The sequence below is a fragment of the Enhydra lutris genome, unplaced genomic scaffold (assembly GCF_002288905.1).
Source record: "Enhydra lutris kenyoni isolate GAN:26980312 unplaced genomic scaffold, ASM228890v2 scaffoldscaffold33, whole genome shotgun sequence".
Lineage (NCBI taxonomy): Eukaryota > Metazoa > Chordata > Mammalia > Carnivora > Mustelidae > Enhydra > Enhydra lutris.
In genome coordinates, this window is record NW_019154117.1 from 18,060,516 (window position 1) to 18,085,834 (window position 25,319).

At 42.1% G+C, this 25,319-nt stretch overlaps 1 protein-coding gene across 1 annotated transcript in view; it reads right to left on the reverse strand.

The window, feature by feature from the left end:
- Positions 1 to 25,319, reverse strand: part of LOC111153498 (G protein subunit alpha q) — a 303,307-nt gene that overhangs the window by 195,278 nt on the left and 82,710 nt on the right. The window contains exon 2 of the mRNA XM_022512555.1: positions 2,821 to 3,005. Coding sequence (XP_022368263.1) covers positions 2,821 to 3,005 — 185 coding nt within the window. The remainder of the gene's footprint in view (positions 1 to 2,820; positions 3,006 to 25,319) is intronic.

The window sequence follows — 25,319 nt, forward strand, 5'->3', positions numbered from 1 at the left end:
CTGACACCACACTGCACTGATTCCCTTACACACATAAAATCATTTCAACAGTGATCTGTTGATCTGAATAAGCATTTCAACAACCTGGAGGCAGAAGAGGAAACGTTCAGTTGTCTAAGGGGATGAATGACTTGCCTGTTCATAAAACAGTATTTTTTGAGCCTCTACTATGTACAAGGTATGATGCTGGGAAGCTGAAAAACACTGGCGTGCAAGTGACATCATCTACTTTCAAGAAGCTTTGAGTCTGGCTGGGAAAACAAGACCAACTCCCACAAGTCATCATAATGAATATAAGTTAGGCAATTATAAACACTCCATTATGGTTTCTGCTACAGGAGGGTGGGATTACTTAGTGCAACGGGGTGGGAGCGGGGGAGGATTTGTGCAGAGAAGAACTCTAGGAGGAAGTGGCAGTTCGGTGGAAGAGAAAGAAGACATTATGTCCTTAATAAGCGATAACAAAGGCAAGGAGTGGGCAGAGCTTGGGACGTTAATGGATGAAGCAAGGAGTGATGTTTCAGAGTATGTGTATATTAGGAAGAAAATGGAACAAATGGGAAAGTAATTTATATTATAAATTAAAGGAGATTAAACCTAATGAGAAACTCAGAGGTTAGCACACACTCGTGTCCCTATATTAGGGAGTGTATTAAGCAAACAAGAGATGTGAGAAGATTTCCACAGGATAATTATGATATCGGAGAAGAATCACATTATTGTAACTTTTTATGATGTTGATTTTTAACTGAATGGTATTCATCACAATAACATCTACTTAATTATAACTGATACAAAGAGCTCAAGTAACACATGTTGTTATATATTCTTCAATGTGTTACATGAAGTTCCACTCCATCTTCCACATCTGTGTAATGGTACAATCAACGGGCCTCATGTGAGAAGCTAACATCGAAGCAAGATCCTGAACTATTCTTCTGGAACATCCCAGAAAGATGATTTCTGTGCATGATTAAGGGAGATTGCCTTGTATTACAAAGTGTTAACTGACAATATGTGTTTTATAGGTATCTATAAAACATTGCCAATTACACACACACACACAGCTGACCCTTGAAAAACACAGGTCTGAACCCTGCAGGTGCACTGATACATGGATTTTTTTGGATAAATACAGTACGGTACAATAAATGTATTTTGTCTTCCTTATGATTTCCTTAACAACGTTTTCTTTTCTCTAGCTTGCTTTCTTTTAACAATACGTGTATAATACGTATAACACACAAAATACGTGTTAATCGACTGTTTATGTTATTGGTAAGGCTTCAGGTCAACAGTAGGCTATTAGCAAGTCTTGGAGGAGTCAAAAGTTACCCGTAGGTTTTTGCCTGCACCGGGGGTTGGCACCCCTAATCCCCACGTTGTGCAAGGGTCAACTGTATATCGTATCACCCATGTGGTTAATTCAGCCAGAACCCATCAGATCATGATATTATCAAATAACTAGACCAGCACAAGTTGCGGGCCTTAAAAAACAGATCCCTCCATAGAATCTTCTCCCAACCGCAATGAAACAAGCATGCCACTATTTCAGAAACTCATTACACTGAGATTTCTTGAAGGGGGTGGGGCCGGGGGGGGGGAGACAACCCTGATCCTTCTAAATTTAGACTGTCGCTCTCCAGGCAGCCTCAACTGGTTCAGGCACCACATTCCCAGGCTTGTGAACCTGCCCAGATCATTCTCACTCTTGCGAATACAAACAGGAAAGCTTCTTTGTGGAGAGACTCTCTGTTCCTGGTGGGAGACACTCTCCCATCACCATTGGAAAACTAAGTGCCAGAGTATCAGTTAGATAAGAAAGAGCCAGGCGATTTCAAGGAAACATCCAAGAAAAATAAATGCCTGATTTTAAGATGATCTGTACATTTAGAAGCTTCTAGATGGTATGAGAAGGGGAGATACACAGCATTGCTTTATTTTACCCATGATTCACTTTGAGTTAACTGTCAGATTATGAGTCACAGTGAGCATGCCAGCTTCTTGCTGTCACATACTGACCTGGTATATGGAAACATTTTTAAGAATAAATTATCAAGAGCACTGACTGGAACACTTGAAGGGAAACTCTCAAACCAGTGTAGGTGCAAATGCAGTGTTCCGTCAACAAAAGGTGAGGTTTACCCGATTACTAGAAGGTCAACACCTACATGTCCTGAGAAGATTTCGATTCTTTTTTCTTCTCCCCACTTCTCCTTCCTTTTCAAGTGATTTTAGAAGTTTGCATGACTGTTACCCAACTACAGGGAAACATGTTTGAAAGGTTATTGGAAGTGACAGATGGACCTATTCTGAAATAAAATTAAGCCTGTGGTACTACTGACAGGAAGTCACGAAATCCAAAATTAAAATGGACAAAATGCTCTTAAGCTGTTTTTGTTCTTTTTTTTTTTTTTCCCCCTTCAAGGAAGCACAAAGAATGGGAGGAAAGCAAGGCCAATGCCTCTACTTTGAATTCCCTCACCTTGGTCAATGTGTCCTGAACTTACAACCCATCTTCTGAATGTAATGGGGCACCCCCCGGAATTCTAAACCTCCGTGTATTTATCATCGAACATCCAAATGTGCCTTCCACCGATATCACTACGAACATAACTCTAATTGTGCAGAGATGGGACTTTAAAGATTTAAGGAAAAAAAAAAAAAACGATAAAGAACATACTGAACCATTAAATGTCCCACGTAGGATGAGATGAAAAATGTATGCTTCGAAAACCCACTGTCCCACCCAGCCGTGTGAAGACAGCATCAGAACCATGCATGGCTTTGCCCACGGTTCCCAGGAGGAGCCAGGCCTACCTTATTATGCTCGTACTTATAGGGGATCTTGAGCGTGTCCATGGCTCTGATCATAGCCTGCATGGCTGTGAAGATGTTCTGATACACCAGCTTGGTGAAGCCCCTTTTGTCTTCATCGGAGTAGCCCGACCCGTGGATGATTCTCATCTGCTTGATAAACGTACTCTTGCCGCTCTCTCCCGTCCCTGCAAGATGGACCACAGCAAAAGAGGTCATCAGACTGTGACACCTTCTCACAGTCGCCCAGACAACTAAGCTAGACACGGCGGCATGGACGTCGCACCCTCGCGCAGACGGCTGGAGGAGCATCACAGGATGGCACTCTCCCTGGCGGGGGCAATGCCACCTGCAGAGAACACACAGCCACACTGGAGGACCAGAACACACTTGGGAGGCGAATGGAGCTTAAGCACATGCGCGCGCGTGTACACACACACACACACACACACACACACATACACACACGCAACCTGTCGCCTCTTTGGAAGCCACTCGGCACGGAATTTGGATAGTGATTTGTAACCATGTATCTTAGAAGAAACAATGAAATCCGCATCTTTTGAAGTGCACACACACTTGATAAAGCTCCCCTCCCCGGAGAATATCTGAAAGCCTTCCAGGAGGCCGGGCTGGGAGGCAGGATTTGGATCTGGAAACGACAATGCACTTACACAAAGGCTGTGCAGAGCCGTAGGACAAAAATGCCTTGAAATTTCTCGACATTTTCTTTCACTTCAAGATGGCACGTACACATGGAGAGCAGAGCACCCAGATAAGAAGCAGGAATTTGGGGGACAGCAGTATCCACTGTATGCAGCTGAGTTATTTCAAGGAATCGCCTAATTCAGAGAAGTCACAGTGACACTCCTTCCTTCTGCCCATTCTTGACTAATAGCATGATACACAAATTTACTGTGACCAGATTTTTTCTCTTCCACACTCTTATTTTTCCCCTTTTCAACACTCCTTTTTCTGTTACCATAAGCCTGAGGTCAATCCCTAACAAAGCTACCAATGGCCATGGAGTAAGAAAAGACAGAGATGGGATCCTATCACTGAGTGACAACCTATTTCTTCCACAATGGATCTAGAACTATTAATGCAAAAACTTCATTTTCCCAAATGGAGGTGGCTTCTTCTGTATGTCACTTCATTTCTGAACATTTTTTGCTCACTTTCAGGCTTCCTTGAGATTTCCAAAACAGTAACTATCTTTCTTATCAATAAACCGAATCAAATCAGAATCCCTGCTAGGTTTTTCCACAACAAAAACCAGAAGACATCTTCATATGTGAGGCTAGGGTTATCCATAACCCTAACAGTGTAGAAAAACACTGACAGTACCTATTTGGATATTAAAAAGGGAAGCATAAAATACACAGGAGGCCAGCGTACCCTTATTGCCACTTCCAACCTACAAGGTGCTTAAGAAACAAAAGGAAGGGAAAACTGAAAGCTAGGAATACAGCATCTGTCCTAACTTCATTTTGTTTTTCTGGGGATTAGATTTCATTTTCATCTTTATAAACAATCACAAAAAATTCAAATAAGTATTACAGTTTTCACAGAAACAAGCTTAAATGACTACAGATGTCCGGGTAAACACAGAAGCCTTGCCCAGTGACAGAGGAAGAGGCTTTCTAGCTCTGCAGTCCTGGGTCAGCAGCTCCGTTATCATTTTCTTATGACTCTTAATAAGTGATCTGGAGTCCTTGAACTATAAAGTTAACAGCGCCATGTGAATGCCATCAACCCATTTTAACGAGCTGCATCCCAAGAGTTTAAAAAAACTATTTGATAATCCCAACCATGAATAAAGGAGGAAAAAGAAGAAAAAACAACAAAACCCAAAGTATCTAAAAAGTAGCACCTCTGGTCGAAATAAAGTTATGAAACTGATTCTCATTGTCGATGCAGAATTTATAGAAAACAACAGGTCTCTTTACTCTCCCAAGCATTTCAAAGTATGCAGGGAAAAAAGAAATCCATCTGGATTCGCCCCCTATCCCAGGGGCGATGGTCTGCTCGGAGGGTCCCACCACAGACACAATCATCAAATCAGAATCCTTGCTAGGTTTTTCCACAACAAAAACCAGAAGACATCTTCATATGTGAGGCTAATGGCACAAGAAGCAAAGGAAAGAGAAGCAGGCGTTACAGCCTCTTCCTCCTGGCTGGCAGAGCAGCTTTTATGTCCTCATTTGGGTGAGTATAAAATCTAAAACATAAAAATTATGGTTTTATGGCTTACATATCAGTGCAGTCCTGCCAGGCAACAGCAGTCAATGCTTGGTATCTTTTTGGATCTAGTCACCTGGGCATCGCGCTAATGATGAATGAATGACCAATGAAGGAAGGGGAGCAAGGAAAGGGGAAAGAAAAAAGAATCCAAACATCATCTCCAAAGTAAGATTTGTTCCTATTGCCCCAAACACACCGAGGGATCCTCCCTCTCCATTCTCTTGCCTTGCTCAGTGCCCCAGGAGGCTGGTCCCTAAGGTGTTGACATAAACAGCTCCCTTGTCCTCGTCTTTGTCTTGGGTTTAGTATATAGAAGACATGAGGAGGAGACCAGAGAGCAGGAAAATGAGGAAGAGTCATTCTGCCCGTGGCTCACTCCCTAGAGAGACACTGTATCTCCTTTAGAGGCCACAGCTCCCACTGGGTGCCCCCCGCCCCATACAGCTACCCTCTCTGGGTTTCTGTGACTGCTCTCTCCTCTTGCCGGGCTAGGGCCAGCCACTAGTGACCTCGTCCCCTTCTAGAACTCCCCTCAGCCACCCAGCTGGAGTGTGCCACAGGTTTCCCACTGGGACTCTGACTGGTACAAATGCCACAAGGGAAGCGGGGGAAGCTCACTAACATGACAGAGGCCCTTTCTGTATAAACCTTATTCATGAAGTGCTTGCTAGTCCCTTAAGAGCTTGCTGGTCACCAGCTCACTGTCTTGACACTCTCCCGGAGGCCAACTGAGATGAAGAAATGACAGACTGATTCTCCCCCAAAGTCTGAATAAATACAGTACTAGCCACCCATCCCCAGAACGTGCACACATACACACCCCAAGAGCAGTCTCTAATACCAACAGGAGAAACTATGGTCTCCACCTCCTGAATGTCCTCTCTTATCAAGGAAATCAAAAGAAATCTGTGTGCAACCCTTTACGCTTTGCCAAGAACTTGGAAACATATTGTCATTTCATCCTTTCAAAAACCTGTGAGATAGAGGTCTTTATCCTCATTTCACATAGAAGAGGCCTTGGAGGGGCGAGTCCTCAGGCAAAGATGCCATGGCCAGTAATAGGCAAGGCAAGGGTTCGGCCCAGCCCTCGGCCATCCAGTTTGGGTTTGTCACTATTTTCTTTGTCACGACTGCCCTAAATCCAGGGGAATTAGCTTCTACTGCCCACTGGCTAAAAATACCTTATGATGGCTTTGACTTCACCCAACTTTTATCCATTTAATCTAATTCTGAGTTTCTGAATAATGCTTCAGTTAGTGGAGACCCATTTTGAAACTCTGTGCCATCTTTCAATTGACTGGCCATCCCTCCCAGATAAGTCTCACCCATGAACTTAATGTTCACCCTGTGATGTTACTATATAAATACAGCCAAGTCAGAGAGAAGGCAGAGCTCCATAGAAGAGAATGTCTGTGTCGGTCCAATACTGTAGGTAGAAGATAAAAGTAGTCAACTGACGTATGATTCTGTACTAACAATGGATTTAGCCCCCCAACAAGAAGTATATGGACTGAAAACCTCTACTGAGCAAAAAATTCAGCTTCTTTGTTCCACCGAAAGAGTTCTATCATGGAGACAAATGAACTATTCTTAATAAATGTACAAGCCAAATATCATGTTGTTCTCCTATTTTTATAGAGCTATACAACATTCTCAGGATTTGAAACGGACATTTTAATAATCTACTCACAATGAATATGAAAAAAAAATTTGGTACAAAGGAAAAAAAAAGCTGTTCTCGAATTCTGTAAAATGGTGGTTTGTTAAGGCCACATGAGGAGTCTGAAAGACTTACAATTCTATATATCTGAATGAGAGAAAGCAGACTTTTCTGCTAGTAGATTCTCTGCAAACCCAGTTGGCTAACCTCTTTTCATAGCACAGGGCATAAATAACTCTTTTTAAAAAAATTACATCCCAATTATTTTATTTTTTTAAATTAACATATAATGTACTATTTGCTTCAGGGGTACAGGTCTGTGCATCATCAGCCTTACGCAATTCCCAGCATTCACCATAGCCCATACCCTCCCCAGCATCCAACACCCAGCCACCCCATTCCTCCCACACACCCCCTACTCGAACAACCCTCAGTTTGTTTCCTGAGATTAAGAGTCTCTTATGGTTTGTCTCCCTCTCTGGTTTCATCTTGTTTCATTTTTCCCTCTCTTCTTGACCTAGATCTAGCAGCGAGCCTTTCCATGAAAGTGGGGGAGGTGCTCATTTTTGCTAATTTGAACATATCTCCAATCAAGTCACTTAACAACTTTAACAAGCACATCACACACACAAGGGTATGCACCCCCACAACACTGTATTTTCTCTTTTAATGGTCTCTATAAATATGGGTAAAAATTTTCCCCAGAAAAGTTGTTCTACCTTTCAGTAGGTATTCTGCCTTTTCTTGGCCTAACTCATCAAAACACCCAGAAATGAGACTCTGCAATAATCACGCTATTCAAGAGGGCACACATGGGGTGTGTGACTGGCCCAGTCGGTAGAGCATGCAACTGCTGATCTTGGGTTGTGAGTTCAAGCCCCAAATTGGGTGTAGAGATTATTTAAAAATAAAATCTTTTTAAAGTGGGGGGAGGGGCACTATAACCCAGCATGCATATCTGGCTTTGAGGGATACTTGGGTTTTTTTCTTCCCTACCCACCAGATCAGGATTAAGCATAGAGAGCAATCCCTGCATCGCTTCACATGCCTTTCCATCAGAACAAAATCAAATAAAAATTTCATATTCCATTGCGGAGGGCATCACTTCGTTAGGATAGAACGTATGAGCCATATACACAGTTGCACACACTACCATCTGATGCTTCCATTTTAGGCTTTTACAAGATCTTTTCAACACAAGAGGACTTCCACACACGGCTTCTGCCACAAATCCACATCTACTCTCGCATCCTACTCACCCAAAGCATCTACAGGACGACAGTGATTATCCTGCCCCTTTGCACAATGAAAGCCATAAACAGTTCTGTTCAATTCACCTCTAAAGGCAGGACAGTGCTTATCATGCCATATCCCCCACCCTCCTAAACCGGCAGAGTCTGAAATCCAGTATTTCATTCACTTCTTAATGGCAATGGATTGTGGATCCATTGGTGCCTTCCCTCACACTCAAGTTGGCTTCTTGGATTACACTTTTATCAACAGAGCTCCGAAGCATAATCCACGGATATACAAGACTTGCTCAGTGCCCTCAAAGTGTCGGTGACTTGCTGGGTGCCCTCAAAGTGTCAGTGACTGCCATCACTGCTCTGAAAGGCACGAGTGTCCCCGACTGCCACACACTAGCGCTGGAAAACAGTCAATGGACACTATACTATTGGGAACTTGAAGGATCCTCCTGCTTCATTTCCTTCACCGGAAAAAAAGGCAGAAAATATGCCTTCTCGTGGCCTCTTACAATCTGAGGGAGACCCACAGCGCTGCGACTTTTTTTTCAGGCTCCCGGGAAAAAGAAGAAATGCCAAAACTGAGTTATAAAAACTGTGGTATTTAAAGTTATACAATGAATATATTCGTTTCGTCCTGCCAGTGCCTTTTATGACTGTATTTGGAGATATTGTCAAACCATCAGAAATCTACATCTGAAGCCTTTAATTAATGTGAAGGCTCGGGCCAAATGCCCCTGTCCTGCCCTCTTGATTGGCCAGCAACCAGAAAGAGAAAGGCTAAGAACAGACCCAAGCCTCATGGAGCTCAATTATAACTCAAGGAACTGTACTTAATAAGGCCTGCTGGTTTAGGCCAAGAGTCTAAGACATGGAATCTCAGCACCATCAAAGCTGAACTTGGACTACTTCCACCTAATCTTGGATAAAGCAGAACCAGAAATTTCAGGGAGGAATTTTCTACCCACAAGCACATCATCAAGCCACACCTGCAAAGAATTAATAGCACTGAGATTAAATTTAAAAACACTGAAACCAAACTCAATCCATGTGCCGTCCACATCTCGGGCTGCCTACTTTAAGATACATGCATTCTGCCTTCTGCATATTTTCCTCCACTTAAATTGGGACCCTGCACTTGAAATGACCAGCTCTGACACAAGAGTCACCGTAACTTCCTCTCCTTAAAAGACTGTCCTTTGAGGCCAAGAGTGAATGACTTCACACTTTATCCCCAACAGGCTCTGGCAGAAGGTACTAGGACAGTTTAAAAAATACAGCACAGAAATGAAATGAAGTTAGTTATCATCACCCACTGTGAATGGAAACGGAAAAGATGCGTAAATTTGTGGTAACCAGGACTACTAATAATAACTCATCCAGGTAAGGTGGTTTTAAAGGAAAGATAGACAAAATACACTGAAAATGCAATTTGTTGAAAATACCTAGAATTTCATCTAGTCCTGGGCTTCTCAATGTGGTAAAAACCTCCTGGGAAAGGGACCTGCTGTGCCGTCGAGGTTACTCAAAAGGTATAATTTCCTGGAGAGTCAATTTTACCACAGAGTATTCATGGTAAACATCTGTGTATTAAAAACTAGCATCCAGGGGCGCCTGGGTGGCTCAGTGGGTTAAAGCCTCTGTCTTGGGCTCAGGTCATGATCTCAGAGTCCTGGGATCGAGCCCTGCATCGGGCTCTCTGCTCAGCGGGGAGCCTGCTTCCCCCCTCTCTCTGCCTGCCTCTCTGCCTACTTGTGATCTCTGTCTGTCAAATAAATAAATAAAATCTAAAAAAAAACAAAACTAGCATCCATTGGTGGCACAAGCCTCTGAATGTAGTGAAAACCATTAGAATGTATACTTTTAAACGTTGGATATCCTGGTATATAAATTATATCTCAATTTTTTTTAATTTCATAAACTAGTAACAGTATAGTTTGGAGACGAAGGGAAAGTTTACATGAATTTTCACACTAAAATTTGTTCAGGAGGTTACCTTTTGCCTGTTTGCTTTTACTTTTCTTTTTTATTTTTTTAAGCAAACTCTGCACCCAATATGGGGCTTGAACTCAAGACCCCAAGTTCAAGAGTCACATGCTCCAACAATTAAGCCAGCCAGGCGCCCCCAGGGGGTTACTTTGAGATTACCTCCCCCATCCTTTCTCCTTCAGGAGTGCACTTTAGGAGGGCACGTTCATGCTCTTCTGCCTCTGAGTGTGATCAGAGGAAAAGTCTGAGAAGCTCTGAGCTTACTTGGTTTGCAAAGGAGGGGAAGGGACACACTCAAGGATTCTGCTGGTTGACAACAAATAGAAGGAAATGAACTAGAACCTACAGAGATCCCGTCTGTCCAGGGGTTCCCAACCTTACATCCTCATGAACTTTCTTTTCAGAAAACATTTTTTCCAAATTTATAAAAGCTGTAAGTATTTGCTAAAGAAAATTCAGAAAACTGGAAGAGTTTTCAAAATTGTTGAAATTTTAACATTTTGGTATCTTTCTTTCCTGTCTCCTTTTCTAGGCAAATGAACTCTTTCTGTCCTTGTTCTAAAATAAACCTGGAATAATACTGTATTGTTGTTTCTCACATAAAATATTGTGGTAATCATTCCAAGATGCTAATTATGTTTCAGAAAGAGCGATTAATGACTGTCTGAAGGGCCATCATGAGGATGTGTGATAATTTAACAATTCCCTTGTCGTAACACATTTTGAGTATTTCCAATTTTTCACTTTTATAAATAATGTTGTGATAAACATCCCTGAAGAAAACCCTTCGCCTCAATCTCTACTTCCTTAGGAGAACACAGTTGCGGGGGAAGAGTTGCCTCATAGTTATTTGGCCCCTCAACAGTTTTACCGGTTGGTACGCCTATCAGACCCTTCTCTACCCCACTTTCCATTTACCAACACCATGCTCCTTCAACAGTTACAATCTGAGAAACAAAATTAAATCTTTATCTTAATTTACATCTTTACTTATGAGAACTTATTTCATACTTTGTCATTTGTATCCCTTCTATGAACTTGCATTTTCTTTTGGGGGGGGGTGGATTTCTTAGAACAATTTAGTTTTGTTTTTTTAAAGATTTTATTTATATATTTATTTGACAGAGATCACAAGCAGACGGGGCGGGGGTGGGAAGCAGTGAGTCTCCCAGGCACCCCAGAACAATTTAGTTTTTAATAGAAAATTAAGGGGCACCTGGGTGGTTCAGTCATTAAGCCCCTGCCTTCAGCTCAGGTTGTGATCCTGGAGTCCTGGAATGGAGCCCCACATCAGACTCCCTGCTCCTCAGGGAGCCTGCTTCTCCCTCTCCCTCTACCTGCTATTCTGCCTGCTTGTGCTGTGTGTGTGTGTGTGTGTGTGTGTGTGTGTGTGAAATCAATCAATCAGCCAATCTTTTAAAAAAAAGAAAAAGAAAATTAAACTTTGGTTACAAATATTTCCTCAACCTGTCCTTTTCTTTCCATTTGATGACAAAATCTGATATATCAACTTAAAATTCTGTACTTAATTCATTCAGCTGATTTCCTCTGTGATTTAGGTTTATGTTTTTAACAGTTCCAAACATACACGTTTATTTTGGCTTTTTTGGCTTTATGTTTTACACTTAACTAATCCATCTATACGTCATTCTGATGTGCAGTAATTTTTTTTTAAATAAATCAAAAACCTTTCCCTATAATCATTCTAGGCTTTAAAAGTTACATTGTCATAGGAATATTTCTCCATATAATCAAATATTTGATCCAAATAGGGGAGTTTTCTCATGTCTCCTCATGTAATCCCAATGACAATCAAGAAGACACACAGAGCCCAGCGACTCTCCTTAAGCATCTGACACGTTCTTTGAGTCCCCCCTTCTTCCCCTTCCCCACCCAAGCAGCCCATCGACCATCCCTCCCTAAGCCTTAGATTCTCGTTCAGTGCATTCCTTTAAAAGCCTCTCAAGAACAGTGGAGTGACTGCCGGGATGTTCAAGGTCTTACTCTTCTTCCACTTTACGAGTCTATTTCTACCCACATGGTACATTCTGCATAGGCTGTCTATCCTCTGCCACCACTGCCGCCCCCCATGGCTCTGGGACCCGGGTAAGTCACCCGGCTTCTCCAACTTTTTCCCCATCTCAATACCACTACCTACTTGACAGCTCTGCTGTGAATTTTCGGTGAGTTGATCTAACAGTGACTGGGACATCGTAAGTACTCAACAAATACTAGATTTAATTTATAATGCAAACTCCAATGTGAAAATGAGAGAACAGTCTGATCCGGGGCTAGATGGGGAGAGGCAAAAACTGAGTAATTAAGTGAAAGAATACCTCAATGCAGTGTTTTTTCAAAATCAAGATGAATGCCAAAAGCCCATGATGGGCAATATAATCAAACAAATATATATATATATATATATATATATATATATATATATATATATATATTTTTTTTTTTTTTTTTTTTTTTTAATAAAGACAGGATCAGTGACAGTGCTGTCCTGTGCCACACTGGCACCTGACATGCTTCCTTAAATTCTATAGCCAAAGTGACTACCTCACTCGCCTTACCCTAGGCTCAGATGTGATTCTAATTTTCTATTCCTCAAAATAACTGAGATAATCATCCCCAGTGTCTCAGTATTTGAAGCCATAGCGTAAGAGCGCCTGGGTGGCTCAGTCGGTTAAGCGTCTGCCTTCAGCTCAGGTCATGATCCCAGGGTCCTGGGATCGAGCCCCACATCGGGTTCCCTGGTCAGCAAGAGAGCCTGCTTCTCCCTCTCCCTCTGCTCATGTGCTGTATCTCTCTTGCTCACTCTATCTCTCAAATAAATAAAATCTTTAAAAAAAATAATATTGTATGCACGGATTGCTCATAATTTTATTATGTGTATATGTCATGCCAGCTATTAGCCTAGTAATCGATGATACAGGACAGAGTCCCTGCTCTCACAGAGGCACCATGCAAGTGTGAGTGGCAGGTGACACGCAGGTGACATACAGAATGACCTAGCAGCTACTTTAATTTGGGAAGCCGAGAAAAGACTTTCTAAGAAGGTGCACTGAAGCTGATATCTGAATATCTAGGATCCAGCCACAAGAAAATTAGGAAGAGAGAGCATTCCAAGCAGTGAACCAGCTGACACAGAGGTCAAGGCGGGAACAGGGTTGGCTGGCATGTTGGGGGGACGACCAGAAGGGCCAGTGCGGCGCAGGCATGGTGACTGGAGCGGTGAGGGAGAGGCAGGAGGTAACGAGAGGCCAGCTCTGCTGGCTACAGAGGCAGAGGCTAATCACATGGGGTACAGCATTTCAGGAAACATGTCTGGATTTTATTTTAGGCACACTGGACAGCTTTGGAGAATTTCGACTAGGGAAGTGATACAGTTTGATTACTGCTAAGTGAAGAGTGGACTGTAAGGGTAGGCCAGGAGGGTGTTTTAGTAATCCAAGCAAAAGACAACGGCGGGTGATGTGATGGAGAGAAGAGGAATGATTCCGGGTCTAGTCTGGGTGGAGATGGATGAGAAGTGGGTAGGAAGGGGAGGAGAGGAAAGAGAGATGACTCCTGGCATTGGGGCTTGGGTGACGTAGATGGACAGAAGTTCTAGATTCTCAGAGAGGCCTGAAGAGGAAAAGGTTTGGGTACCAAGAGGCACATTCAGTTTAAAATGTTTATCCATTCCAATGGAATCACTCTGTGTGTACCTATGCCAAAAAAAAAAAAAAAAAAAAAGGTCCACTGAATTCATGTGGAGGATATCCACGGAAAAGATGCAATTTATGTCCTACATCCTCTGGGCCTCCAGCAAAGGCAAGGACACAGCCATGACCAAGGTCCTCGTGCTTATGGATGACTCAGAGCAGACTGCAAAACCAGGGTTATCATCTCATTTCCTATGAGACAAAGTTCCTTATGTAAAAAGATAGGAAACTTTCAAGCCTCTAAGTTACACACACACACACACACACACATACACACACAATAGATTCATAAGGTGGCAACACTGCTATGCGGACACTTCTTTAGAGAAAACTGGGACTTCACGTCATTACTTGGAACACATGAAGATATCATAAAAGTACCAAGTTGTAATAAAAATATTTGAAGAGGTAGGAACCCTTAGGATAAATAGCCACCCACAGATTTTTAACAGTTATTTCACATAAGAACAAACAGGCAGGTAGGTAGTCCAGGGTTTTGGGCTCCACACCTACTTTGAAAACGTGGCGGATGGAAAATGACCAAGTACACCTGGGAATCTCTCTGAAGGCCTCAGGACAGGAAGGCTCAGGTGGCCTCCGTCGAGGACAGCAATGAATTAAATCTGTTGTGGGGGAAAGGCCCAGGACAGATCTGAAGTGACATTTTTCCACCTCACGTCATGTCATCGGGAGACAATCCACAGCGGGGGGGAGCCTGCAAAGAGCATCCGTGGGAGTCGGGGGCCCTCCGGAGCCAGCTGCGTCGAGGGACACTGGGGGGGATATACGCTGTCACTTGGCCCCTGAGAGCTGATGACAAGGGAACCGGCCTAGAGGACCTCAAAGGTTCCCTCCAGCTTTCCGATTTTATGATTATTTTTCTTCTCTGTTGTACAGCATTAAAAATCATTCATTCGATTTCCCATGGGGCAGGGGGGAAAAAAACCTATTGATGATGTATTCCGATATTAACTGAAATGTAGTATTCTTTCAAGGTTAATATGTCAAGACTTTTTTTTTTTCTTTTGCTCATGTGGCTCTTCACTTGGAGCCTCTAAAAATAATTATCTTCTGAGGTAGGGGAATTAAGGTGCGGGAGGGAGCGAGCGGTGCTCCAATTAAGGGCAGCAGTGGTCTGGCTGCCTCGTGGAACGAACGCATGGCTGTTCAACAGAATGCAAAACGCCGCATGCTTCTGGGTGAATATCACCCCAACATTTCCAATAATGACACCAGGAATACTAAGAAGGACTGTCTGTTCCAAGTCTGCCTCGTAAGCATGAACGCATGAGAGGATCTTCGAGAGAGAACGTTTTATGGACAGCAAGAGTTAGTGACTCTGCTCACATGGGCCCACTATCAGGCTGGTGGGGACTTGGAGGAGTCCGCCATTTGTGGTGGCATCTGAGATTTAATTAACACAAAAACTCAACTGAGAGAAATGTTTCCTTTTTTTTTTTTAAAGGAAGAGAAAGAACACAGTTCAAACACACACAAGGAAGCCAAACCTAGGCATTGTTCACATTTTTTAAAAAATTCTCTCCTTGGGTGAAATGTGGCTATGAATCGAAAACGATAGTACCTGTTGGGGGTGTCTCATGAGCGTGAACACCACCCCACAAAGGCTCGTGAAAGCCATCATTTCCAAATGGCTACTATGGGAGGCCACCCCAACTATCCCATCCAGAGAAGCATGAAGAAATGGCTTCAGTTCTCACTTCCCCTAGAAACACACACACAAAAATAATTCTTAAGATTCAGCCTTTTTAAAAAAGTTGAAATATGAACCACTGGAGGGAGGAAGTGGCCCCTTTCTAGTCGACGCTCAGGGAACTCTGAAGATAGAGACACGAAGTGCCCCTGCTCTTTTAGATCTGAACCATGCCCAGGCAACCCAGCCACGCGCCTTGGGCATTCAGGTGAGCTGTGCAAAGCGAGAGAGGTTTATCTAAAGCCACAGAGAAATGGCAAGACAATGTCCCCAGAAATCATCATTGAAGAGTCGCCCTGCGGTTTGTTTCATTAATTTAAATTGTGTCCCATAATTTATTTTGCCTAATGGCCATATGTTTCCCCCGTGTTCGGGCCAGGAATTATAACAGACATGGAAGAGAACAGCAACGGAGCAGGGCTCCCCTTTCCGCTTTTACCCCTGCTCCTTTTTTCAGAAATAGCACAGGTCGACTTCAGTTCAAATAAACAAGAAGTGCCTGTTTCCTTATTCTCAAGTAAGCTGCACTTGGAAATATGCCTTCGGCTGAAAAGAGAATAGAGCACACTCCTTTCTCAGAAGGGTCGCACCTACAGACGTATGGGCACTAGGCACAAATGAGAAAGGACAGTCTTAAAACCGGATCTGCTTCTTGAGGAAGCAAAATTAGGGAAAAGCACATTGGTGCACTTTATTAATGTTTAGTAAGGCTTACACATATGATGACTTGCTGCCATTTGACTGATTTTTTAAAAAAGGAAGGGAAACTAATTACCCTTTTATAATTTAAAATGAGCCTCTGCTCTTAGCTCACAATCCATGGAACTGTTCCAAAAAGCAGAAACCACAGTTAAAGAGGAAGAGACCCAGAATCCGAGATAATGCTAGGCTCTCAGAATGAGCCTTGGTTTTAGGCCACAGGACCCAACAAATGCTGCCCAATTATGTCAGTATACATTCAGATGTGATTTCTCACAAACTGACCTAATAATGCACTAATAACAACATTTGAGGGCAGTAACAGTAATTTGAGTAAAATCAAAACAACCAGAAACCAGCCCTTTCACATGCAACCTTTTCCCTGAAATACTTCATCACAAAAAAGGGAAAAAAAGGTCACTAGTGCATTTAATGAAAACTTACATCACCTAGGCAGTGCTTGCTTACTTGAACTAATAAATAAGTTGGCAGAAACTAGATCAACTGAATGCAAAATAGTAAAACAATTTTTTTTTCTTTAGAAAGGAAATACTGAATCAGTAGGCCCTGCTAAGTGGAATGACATTTTCATTTTGCAAACACTCCTTCCCCCCCCCACCCTCCCAACACACACACAGAGTTGGAGAGGGCTTTAAAAACCAAATGCCTTAGCCTAATGGTGACACTAGAGTAACGACTTGCTTATCAGGTTCTCTATGTATGGCTTTCTTAACTATACTCATCAATGACTTGACTTTTAAAAAAAAAAAAATCCTGTTAACACAGTACATACTGAACAGAATGATTATTGCACAATGTTCTAGATATACCACACACACAGGTTTAGGAATATAAGTAAGCAAATGTCTCCTGATCATATAATCTTTTTTTTTTATTTAATTTTTTTTTCAGTGTTCCAAGATTCATTGTTTATGCACCACACCCAGTGCTCCATGCAATACCTGCCCTCCTTAATACCCACCACCAGGCTCACGCAACTCCCCACCTCCCTCCCCTGCAAAACCCTCAGTTTGTCTCTCAGAGTCCTCAGTCTCTCATGGCTCGTCTCCTCCTCCAATTTCCCCCAACTCACTTCTCCTCTCCATCTCCCAATGTCCTCCGTGTTATTCCTTATGCTCCACAAGTAAGCGAAACCATATGATAATTGACTCTCTCTGCTTGACTTATTTCACTCAGCATAATCTCTTCCAGTCCCGTCCATGTTGATACAAAAGTTGGGTATGCATCCTTTTTGATGGCTGAGTAATATTCCATTGTATATATGAACCATATCTTCTTTATCCACTCGTCTGCTGAAGGGCATCTTGGCTCTTTCCACAGTTTGGCGACTGTGGCCACTGCTGCTATGAACATTGGGGTATAAATGGCCCTTCTTTTCACTACATCTGTATCTTTGGAGTAAATACCCAGTAGTGCAATTGCAGGGTCATAGGGTAGCTCTATTTTTAATTTCTTAAGGAATCTCCACACTATTTTCCAAAGTGGCTGCACCAACTTGCATTCCCACCAACAGTGTAAGAAGGTTCCTCTTTCTCCACATCCTCTCCAACACATGTTGTTTACTGTCTTGTTGATTGATCATGTAATTTTCTTAACAAATAGTATCCCTAAGGTCATTAGGTCACCCCTTATTGTTCATACTGTACTGCAACAGGTGTCACAGGAATTGTACAAACTATGGGTAACGAACTTTTTAAATAACAGCTTTATTGGGACATAACTCCCATATCCCGCAATTCATTCAACCAGAGTATACAATTCAGTGGTATTTAGTATATTCGCAGACATGTGCAAGCATCACCACAATCAATCCTAGAATGTTTTCATCTGAGGTAATGAAATTTTAATGAGTTGCTAAGCATCTAACCAGCCAAAGTACCAGACCCCTGAGAAAAGCTTGCAGCTAAAAGCATTCCCTCACCTTCAAAGTATACATTTATATTTGGGCTTTGTTGTACTTGCTTTGTTCTTTTTTCCACTTAACACATGCTACAGAGTTTGGATTTGATTCAAAAGCTTATGAGGAGCTGTTGAAAATTTCTGAGGAGGCATGAACTCCATCACCAGAAGCCGTTAAGAAGACAGAGGCACGGCATGTCTCAGAGTTCACAGATGAGAAGCTCGGCAGAGAAATGGGACCAAAGCAGATTACTACAGAAGTCCAGGCAGGAGGTACAAACCTAAATTTGTGAGGTGAAAAGGAGCAAGAAGGAAGGACTGGAACAATCCTGAGAAGCCAGCACCAGCATCTGTGGCTCTGGTCCGTGGTAGGGTGAGAAGAGGAGGAGTCACAGAAGACACCCTGGGTCAAACACGGAGACTGGGGACATGCGGGTGCCATCAGCACAAGGAGAATCCAGAAGGAAAAACAGACTTCAAGGTAAAGCTCATGCGCAACTTAAATGTGTTACGTTGACAAATGCATGTCCAGGGCATGTAGAGGCCTGCCGGGCCGGAAAAGAAATGATGCCAGGTATGCACAGGTGCGCACAGCTGAATGTTCGAGACTGGGGACAAAAGCACCCAGGACAGTGGCTGACGCAAGAAGGCTTTGGATGAGGTGGAAAGAGCAGTAGGAACCAGGAAGACAGACTGAGATGGGCCACTCTCCCTCTGCAGGCAAATGTCTACATGAAGAAAGAAGGACAGCCTAGTGGAGGACCAAGGGTGAGATCCCGTCCAGGCGACTCTAGGAGAGACAGGAGCAAATGGAGCCCCTCGTGTCCTGCAGGGTCTGGTCTCTCCCGCTGCTGCTCCAGTATGAGGTGTGCCCCTATGCCTTCTGAACACCGCAAGGTAAGAAAGGTTCTAGAAATGCTGAATACATACATTTATGTTTATGTTGATGATAACCATTGGAGGTCATCATGTTTATGATAATGACCATTGGAGGCCACCTCAGAAACCTCACTGGGCCAGAATTAAATTTCCAAATTCTATGAACGCACGTGAAAGCTAAGCCTAAGCCACAGATCTTCAGTTTGCTCAGAAAACCATAATGTTTATGTTCATCATCATGAACATTAAGATCTGAACATGCCTCTTCAAGTCTCCCCAGGAACATTCCAGTCACCTTACTGAAAGTTCCTTTATTTTGCATCAAAGTGACTAAAAACTCTGAAAAGAAACCAATGTGCCAAACTACAGCTCAGTGCAATGTCTTATAAATTTTACTGCTTTGGGTTGGTAGAAAATACAAGAAATTCCAAAATAGTACTTCCCCCTTTTCTCTCACAACTCATCCCCAGAAACCAATAATCTAAACCACTGAGAGAAAGCAAAGAAGTAAAATTTAAAAATCCGAACTTCAAATGATCAGCCGTCGCACTCAAAGGGGAGGAACAGTGATTCAGGAACTTTACTTTCAACCTAATTTCAAAGTGAATAATTATTCTGTCCCACTAGAATTAGTAAGGTCTCAGAATCAAAAATATAATGACACAAAAAGAATATTTTATAACCATAATATCCTGGGCCTTTCGAAACATGGCTATTACCCTCTTTTTGCACATTAAAAACACAAGGCCATGGGGCAAGGCTAATTACTTCCTTAAACCAAATCAAAGAAATAATTGGTTGAATTACCTCAATTTTATGTACCAAGTGATGCCCTGATACTTAAAGATACAGTGACCACATAATTTATCATCCTAAATGAGTAACTTTTGAGAGTGAAAGGGGTGATGTTAAAAATTACATCAGGACAATATGTGTAAACCATGCCAGTCCTAGGTGAATGGAGACAGATGGCGGCCCCACTAACGGTACTCTGGAGGGGCACTTGGTGGCACAGTTGGTTCAGAGGATTATAACACAGTATCAGAAAAACTGAAGAGGGACACCTGGGTGGCTCAGTCAGTTAAGCATCTGCCTTCGGCTTGCGTCATGACCCCACAGTCCTGGAATCGAGTCCTGTTTCAGGCTCCCTGCTCAGTGAAGAGCCTGCTTCTCCCTCTGCCCGCTACTCTCTTTGCTTGTGCACATTCTCTCTCTCTCTCTGACAACGAAATAAATAAATAAAATCTTAAAAAAAAAAAATTGAAGACTGAAAAAAATCTAAAAACAAACAAACAAACAAAAACAAAACCCCGAAAACTATGAAGGGAAAGAATCCAGGACACAGAATAAAAATGAGCATCAGAGCTCGCACACAAGTCCTACTATCACTCCGGGTGCGTATTACAGAGTCAAGAGTTAGAAACACGGTCCCCCTCACAGTCTGGGACCTTCACTTTCTTACATTACAGACAAGGTCAGGGTAGCCTGTGTCTGCAGTATTTTTTTTTTTTTTTTTTTTTTTTTTTTGTTGTTGTTGTTGTTTTTAAGTAATCTTATTAGGGGATCACAAAAGAAAATGAGAAGACTAACTCCAAGCTGGAAGACAGATCAGGTCATTTTATAAATTAAATTGGCAAAGACTGTTTTAAAATTTCCCCCAGAAATCTAGGGGGAAACTGGCATTCTGTACACCTACCGGGAAATAGAACAGCCACAGCTTTTCAGAGAAATTCTGCAGTAATGATCACATCCCCCAATGGCACATAGCCTCTTGAGCCAGTGACTCCATTCTTAGGGACTTTTTCCCAGGGAAATAATTGTTAATTTTGTAAATACATATTCACTATAAGATATGTACCTTAAAATTGGTTAAAAACATCAAAAAACTAAAATTCAAACTTGCAGCAATAGGGGACAGGTAAAATAAATTATGAGGTCACGCAGCCTCAAAAAATATTTTGTTACATTGTGTACAAAAACATTCATGATAAATAAACATGGAAAGGGAAAAAGCGATTACAAATCCATGTGTAAATACCATGCGAGTTCTTTTAAATTTACTCACACAAAGACACACACACACACACACACACACACACACACACACACATCTACATAGCAGAGAAAGGTAAGGTGGGAAGAGGAAGATTTACAATAAAGTGTTAAAAGTAATTAACTCTGGGTGCTGGGATGAAGAACTTTTTTCCTTCTTCTTGCTAATTTACATTTTCTTAACTGAATAAACTGAACAGGTATTGCTTTATAAAAAGAAAAAAGTGAAAAAATGAAGGAAGTCTACTCTTCCACCTGCCAGAGGACCTTCTGTCACAGGTGTAGCTCAATCAGGGATGGAGCTGACTGGTCTCTAAGTCAGAAGAAGGAGAAAATAGGATGGGGCTCTACCCTGGACTCCCCCCAATAACCAGTCTTGTGAGGATAAAAATGAGATGAAATGCACAAAAACATCTTAAAGGGTGGTCAAGTGTTAGATACAAAAGTGATTCTATTTAGCTGGCCTGCCATTACCAGAACACGTTACTTCGGGGTGAGTGGTTTTTCTTCCTTCTGCAGGAATTCATCACTCTGCTTTAGGCATACCATGATGCATTCACAAAATGGCTGACTAGACCGAGCACAAAGCGAAGTGGCATGCTAGATGAAAACCATACCCCTCACCTCATTAGACCCTTTTCTAATCAAAGGAAAAGTAATAGGACATTTCCAATCAGGTTCCTGGGAAAGTCACCAAAAAATAAGAATTGAATCGATTTCTGCTAAATACATTACTTAGTTCATGATCTCAGAATCTTGAACATAGGAGAGATTCAAAGGAAAAGGTTGATGCATAGTTATTTTGCCAAAAAAAGAATCCATGCATACAACATTTTCAAGAATAAACACTGAAATTTACCAAAATGTTAACAATAGCTGTGCTTAGTTTGTGAAAATGTCAGTTTTTCTGTCTTGTAAAATTCTAATGAGTGATTATTAAATTAAACTTTAATCATCCTTTGCAAATCCCAAGAATCTACCGCACTTGGACCCAATGACTAACCAACTGGTTACGTGACTGTGAGCAAGTCAATTTACCTATCTGGGCTTCAGACTCTTCAAGTTTATCAAGGTCAGGGGAGGAATACATGTGATTGCAGACTAAAGACACCAAAAGTGTCTAGCACAATAGTTGAGAATGCTTTAAAAGTGATAACTTTTTAATGGGGAGGAACAATATCTATGAACAAAATATTATTTGTAACGTTCCACTCATTCCAATCAGCACATAAGGCTGATGACCTCAAACAGCAGATACTTGGCATTGTATAATCCATTTCTGACTTCCTACTCTCAAGCCAACATAGATTTGAAGATTACTCTAATCTTATAGAACCAAAAAAGAGCTCCCCTTAGGGGTTTTGGTTCATGGGCCAAATTTGAGCCTCAAAATCACTTTAAAGCCAACCTAGAAACCACAAAAGAAACCCAGAGATGTTAACTACAGCATACGCTGAAACACGTTCAATATGTCTCGAGAAAAGGAAAGTATATTTATCAAGTGTGCTATGATAGAGCGGGCAAAGAACACCAAGAATGCTAATCCCTTTACCATCATTAAAATATCTGACTCTGAGCATTCACATAAATAACATGGGCCGTAATTCCCATATATACTCAACTGGACAGGTAACTGGGTAAACTCAAAAGTGCCTCCTATCTCTACCATGGCATAAATTTCTAGTACCTACAGTCATACAGGCTACCCTTAATTAAAGCTCAGTTTTCCCCACAATGCAAATGGGGGGGGGGGGGATGAGTACTTTTGTCATGAGAGTGACTAAGGTCTTATTTTAAGATCGTCCCACATCACTTTAGGCAACTACTATCAAAGGAATGCTTTAGAAAAATGGCTAATAGCGACAGAACATGCTCATCATATATTAATGGAGAAAGAGGGCAATATATACATGACACCTATTTGAAATCTATTGATGCATTGAGAATAGACACATATTAACAACAAAATATCAGTGTGGTGGTAGTGTTCATGATTTATTTTCTTAAGTCTTTTCTGTTTTTGTTTTTTGTTTGTTTGTGTTTTTTTTTTTTTTAGATTTTATTTATTTGACAGACGGAGATCCCAAGTAGGCAGAGAGGCAGGCAGAGAGAGAGAGAAGAGGAAGCAGGCTCCCTGCTAAGCAGAGAGCCCGATGTGAGGCTCAATCCCAGGACCCTGGGATCATGACCTGAGCCGAAAGCAGAGGCTTTAAACCAGTGAGCCACCCAGACGCCCCTGTATTTTTTGAACTCGGTACACTTGAACATGTATTTTTTTTTTAAGATTTTTTTTTTTTTAATTTATTTGAGAGAGAGAGTGAGAGAGAGCATGAGAGGGGAGAAGGTCAGAGGGAGAAGCAGACTCCCTGTGGAGCTGGGAGCCCCGTGCGGGACTCGATCCTGGGACTCCGGGATCCTGACCTGAGCCAAAGGCAGTGGCTTAACCAACTGAGCCACGTAGGCACCCGAACATGTAGTATTTTTATAATCCAAAACAAGTAACAGCATTTTAGAGTGATTCTAATAGGGCTTACAAATTTTCAGTTGCTCAAGGTGTTCTGGGCTCCATTCCTCTTCTTTTCAAGCTCACTCAGAGGCTGAATAAACCACTGACAGAGGCTATTTTATAAAGCTTTGTATAAGATGCAGGTTGTCACCCTTCTCCCACAGCCCCCAGTCATCTCTGTGCCATCGAGCTACCTCACCCCACCTACCCTCATGAGCTCAGACACCAAACCATTCCTCTTCCTTCTACCATTAAACTTAACCATATACCACCCCATTCTCTAAGGCCCGTTCTGCTCAAGATATTGGGAAAGATGTCTGGAGGCAAATGGCATTTCATGGGGCCCTCATATTAACCCTTGTACACTGCTATCTCTTCTGCGGAGGTATTACCGCACCAACCTTTGCCACTCATTGTAATAGGACCGACAGACCTGGTCCGCCATCTTGACGCCAACTTAGCTTATCCAGAGCGGGAGTAACTGTGTGAAGTGCAATCAAATAATCAAATGAGCAAACTATGACCCAGTGCTTCTTCAGAACAGGTGTGATCCCAGAATCACCTGCCCAGCGGGAATGACAAGAACACCTGAATAATTCAACATCTAAATATTCCAGGAGGCACCCAGTTTCTGGGAGGCCATACATAAAAAAGAGGACATGGGAAAAGAGAGAGACCCTTGAAGCTTGGAAGAGGTGTTCCCTCCCAGAACACGAAGGGTCTTGGCCCACAACAGAGAGAATTAGAATTAGCAAAGCAGCTGAGGAAGGATAAAGGTCTGTCAGCTTTTCACTTCCTTCTGAGTCTATCTCACAGTGGGACTTCCTTATTTGTTGGAAGTATTATAAATTCCCAGAATATCAGGCACACCCATACTCAAACGTAAGTACAAAAACACACCACGAAGCCAAATACAAATGGTTCCTGGGCTGCTAATTGGAGGCCACACATCAGATAAGGGTGATTTTCTTTGACAGGTTTAACGTGGCACCTTCACAAAAGAGATAAGGACACTAATGAAAATCTACTTGCCAGCTTTAGAAAGTTCGCCCTCAAAACAGATACGAAGTGACTGTAAGGCTGCTTTACACAAGCAGTAGGAAATCGGTAGTAAACAGAAAACAGATTTTCTGAAATTCCACACAGCTTTGTTAACACTACACGAAATTTACTGCCTTAGGTCATGTTTGTCTGGGCTGTGATTACAGGCCAAACCGAGGCCAAAACTGCTCTCCATAGTTCACGCGTGTGGCTTTTCAAGAAAGTATAAAATGATTTTTATGTTTACTCCGAAGACAGAAAGAGGTCTTTCCTGCTTTAGAAAAATGCTTAATTACCTAGGTTAGAAGTAAGGTACATAGTCAGAAATGAAAAATACATCCACTTAGGGAGGGAAAAAAAAAGGGTTGTCCTAATTATACATGGATGATCTAATTAAACTGTCATTCACAATTCATTAAAACTATTAATAAGTTGTAAATGGGAAAAAATGGGTATTAAAGTTAAATTTATGGGAGTGTTAAAACCTATGAACTATAAAGACAGCCAAGGACTGGTAGTGGAATTTCTTAAGAAGTACATGACCTGTGCACCTCACTTAGGATCCTCAGAGACCTCTTCTACAGGCTCTCGACCCTCCTCATTTATAAATGAGGAAATTGAGGTCTACTGAGGCTCAGTGAATTGCCCAAGTTACATCCTCTAACTCATTTTCCCACCACTTATAAGTTGCCACATTTCCTGAATTGTATGCGGAGCTTGGTTCCAAACAGAAAATGCTAGCACGTCTCGCTGCAGTCCAGTGCAGAGGAGGTTTAGAAACCCCAGACCAGTTCACAGAACAAAATATTAAAGGGGCACCTGTGGTGGGCTCAGTCAGTGGAGATCC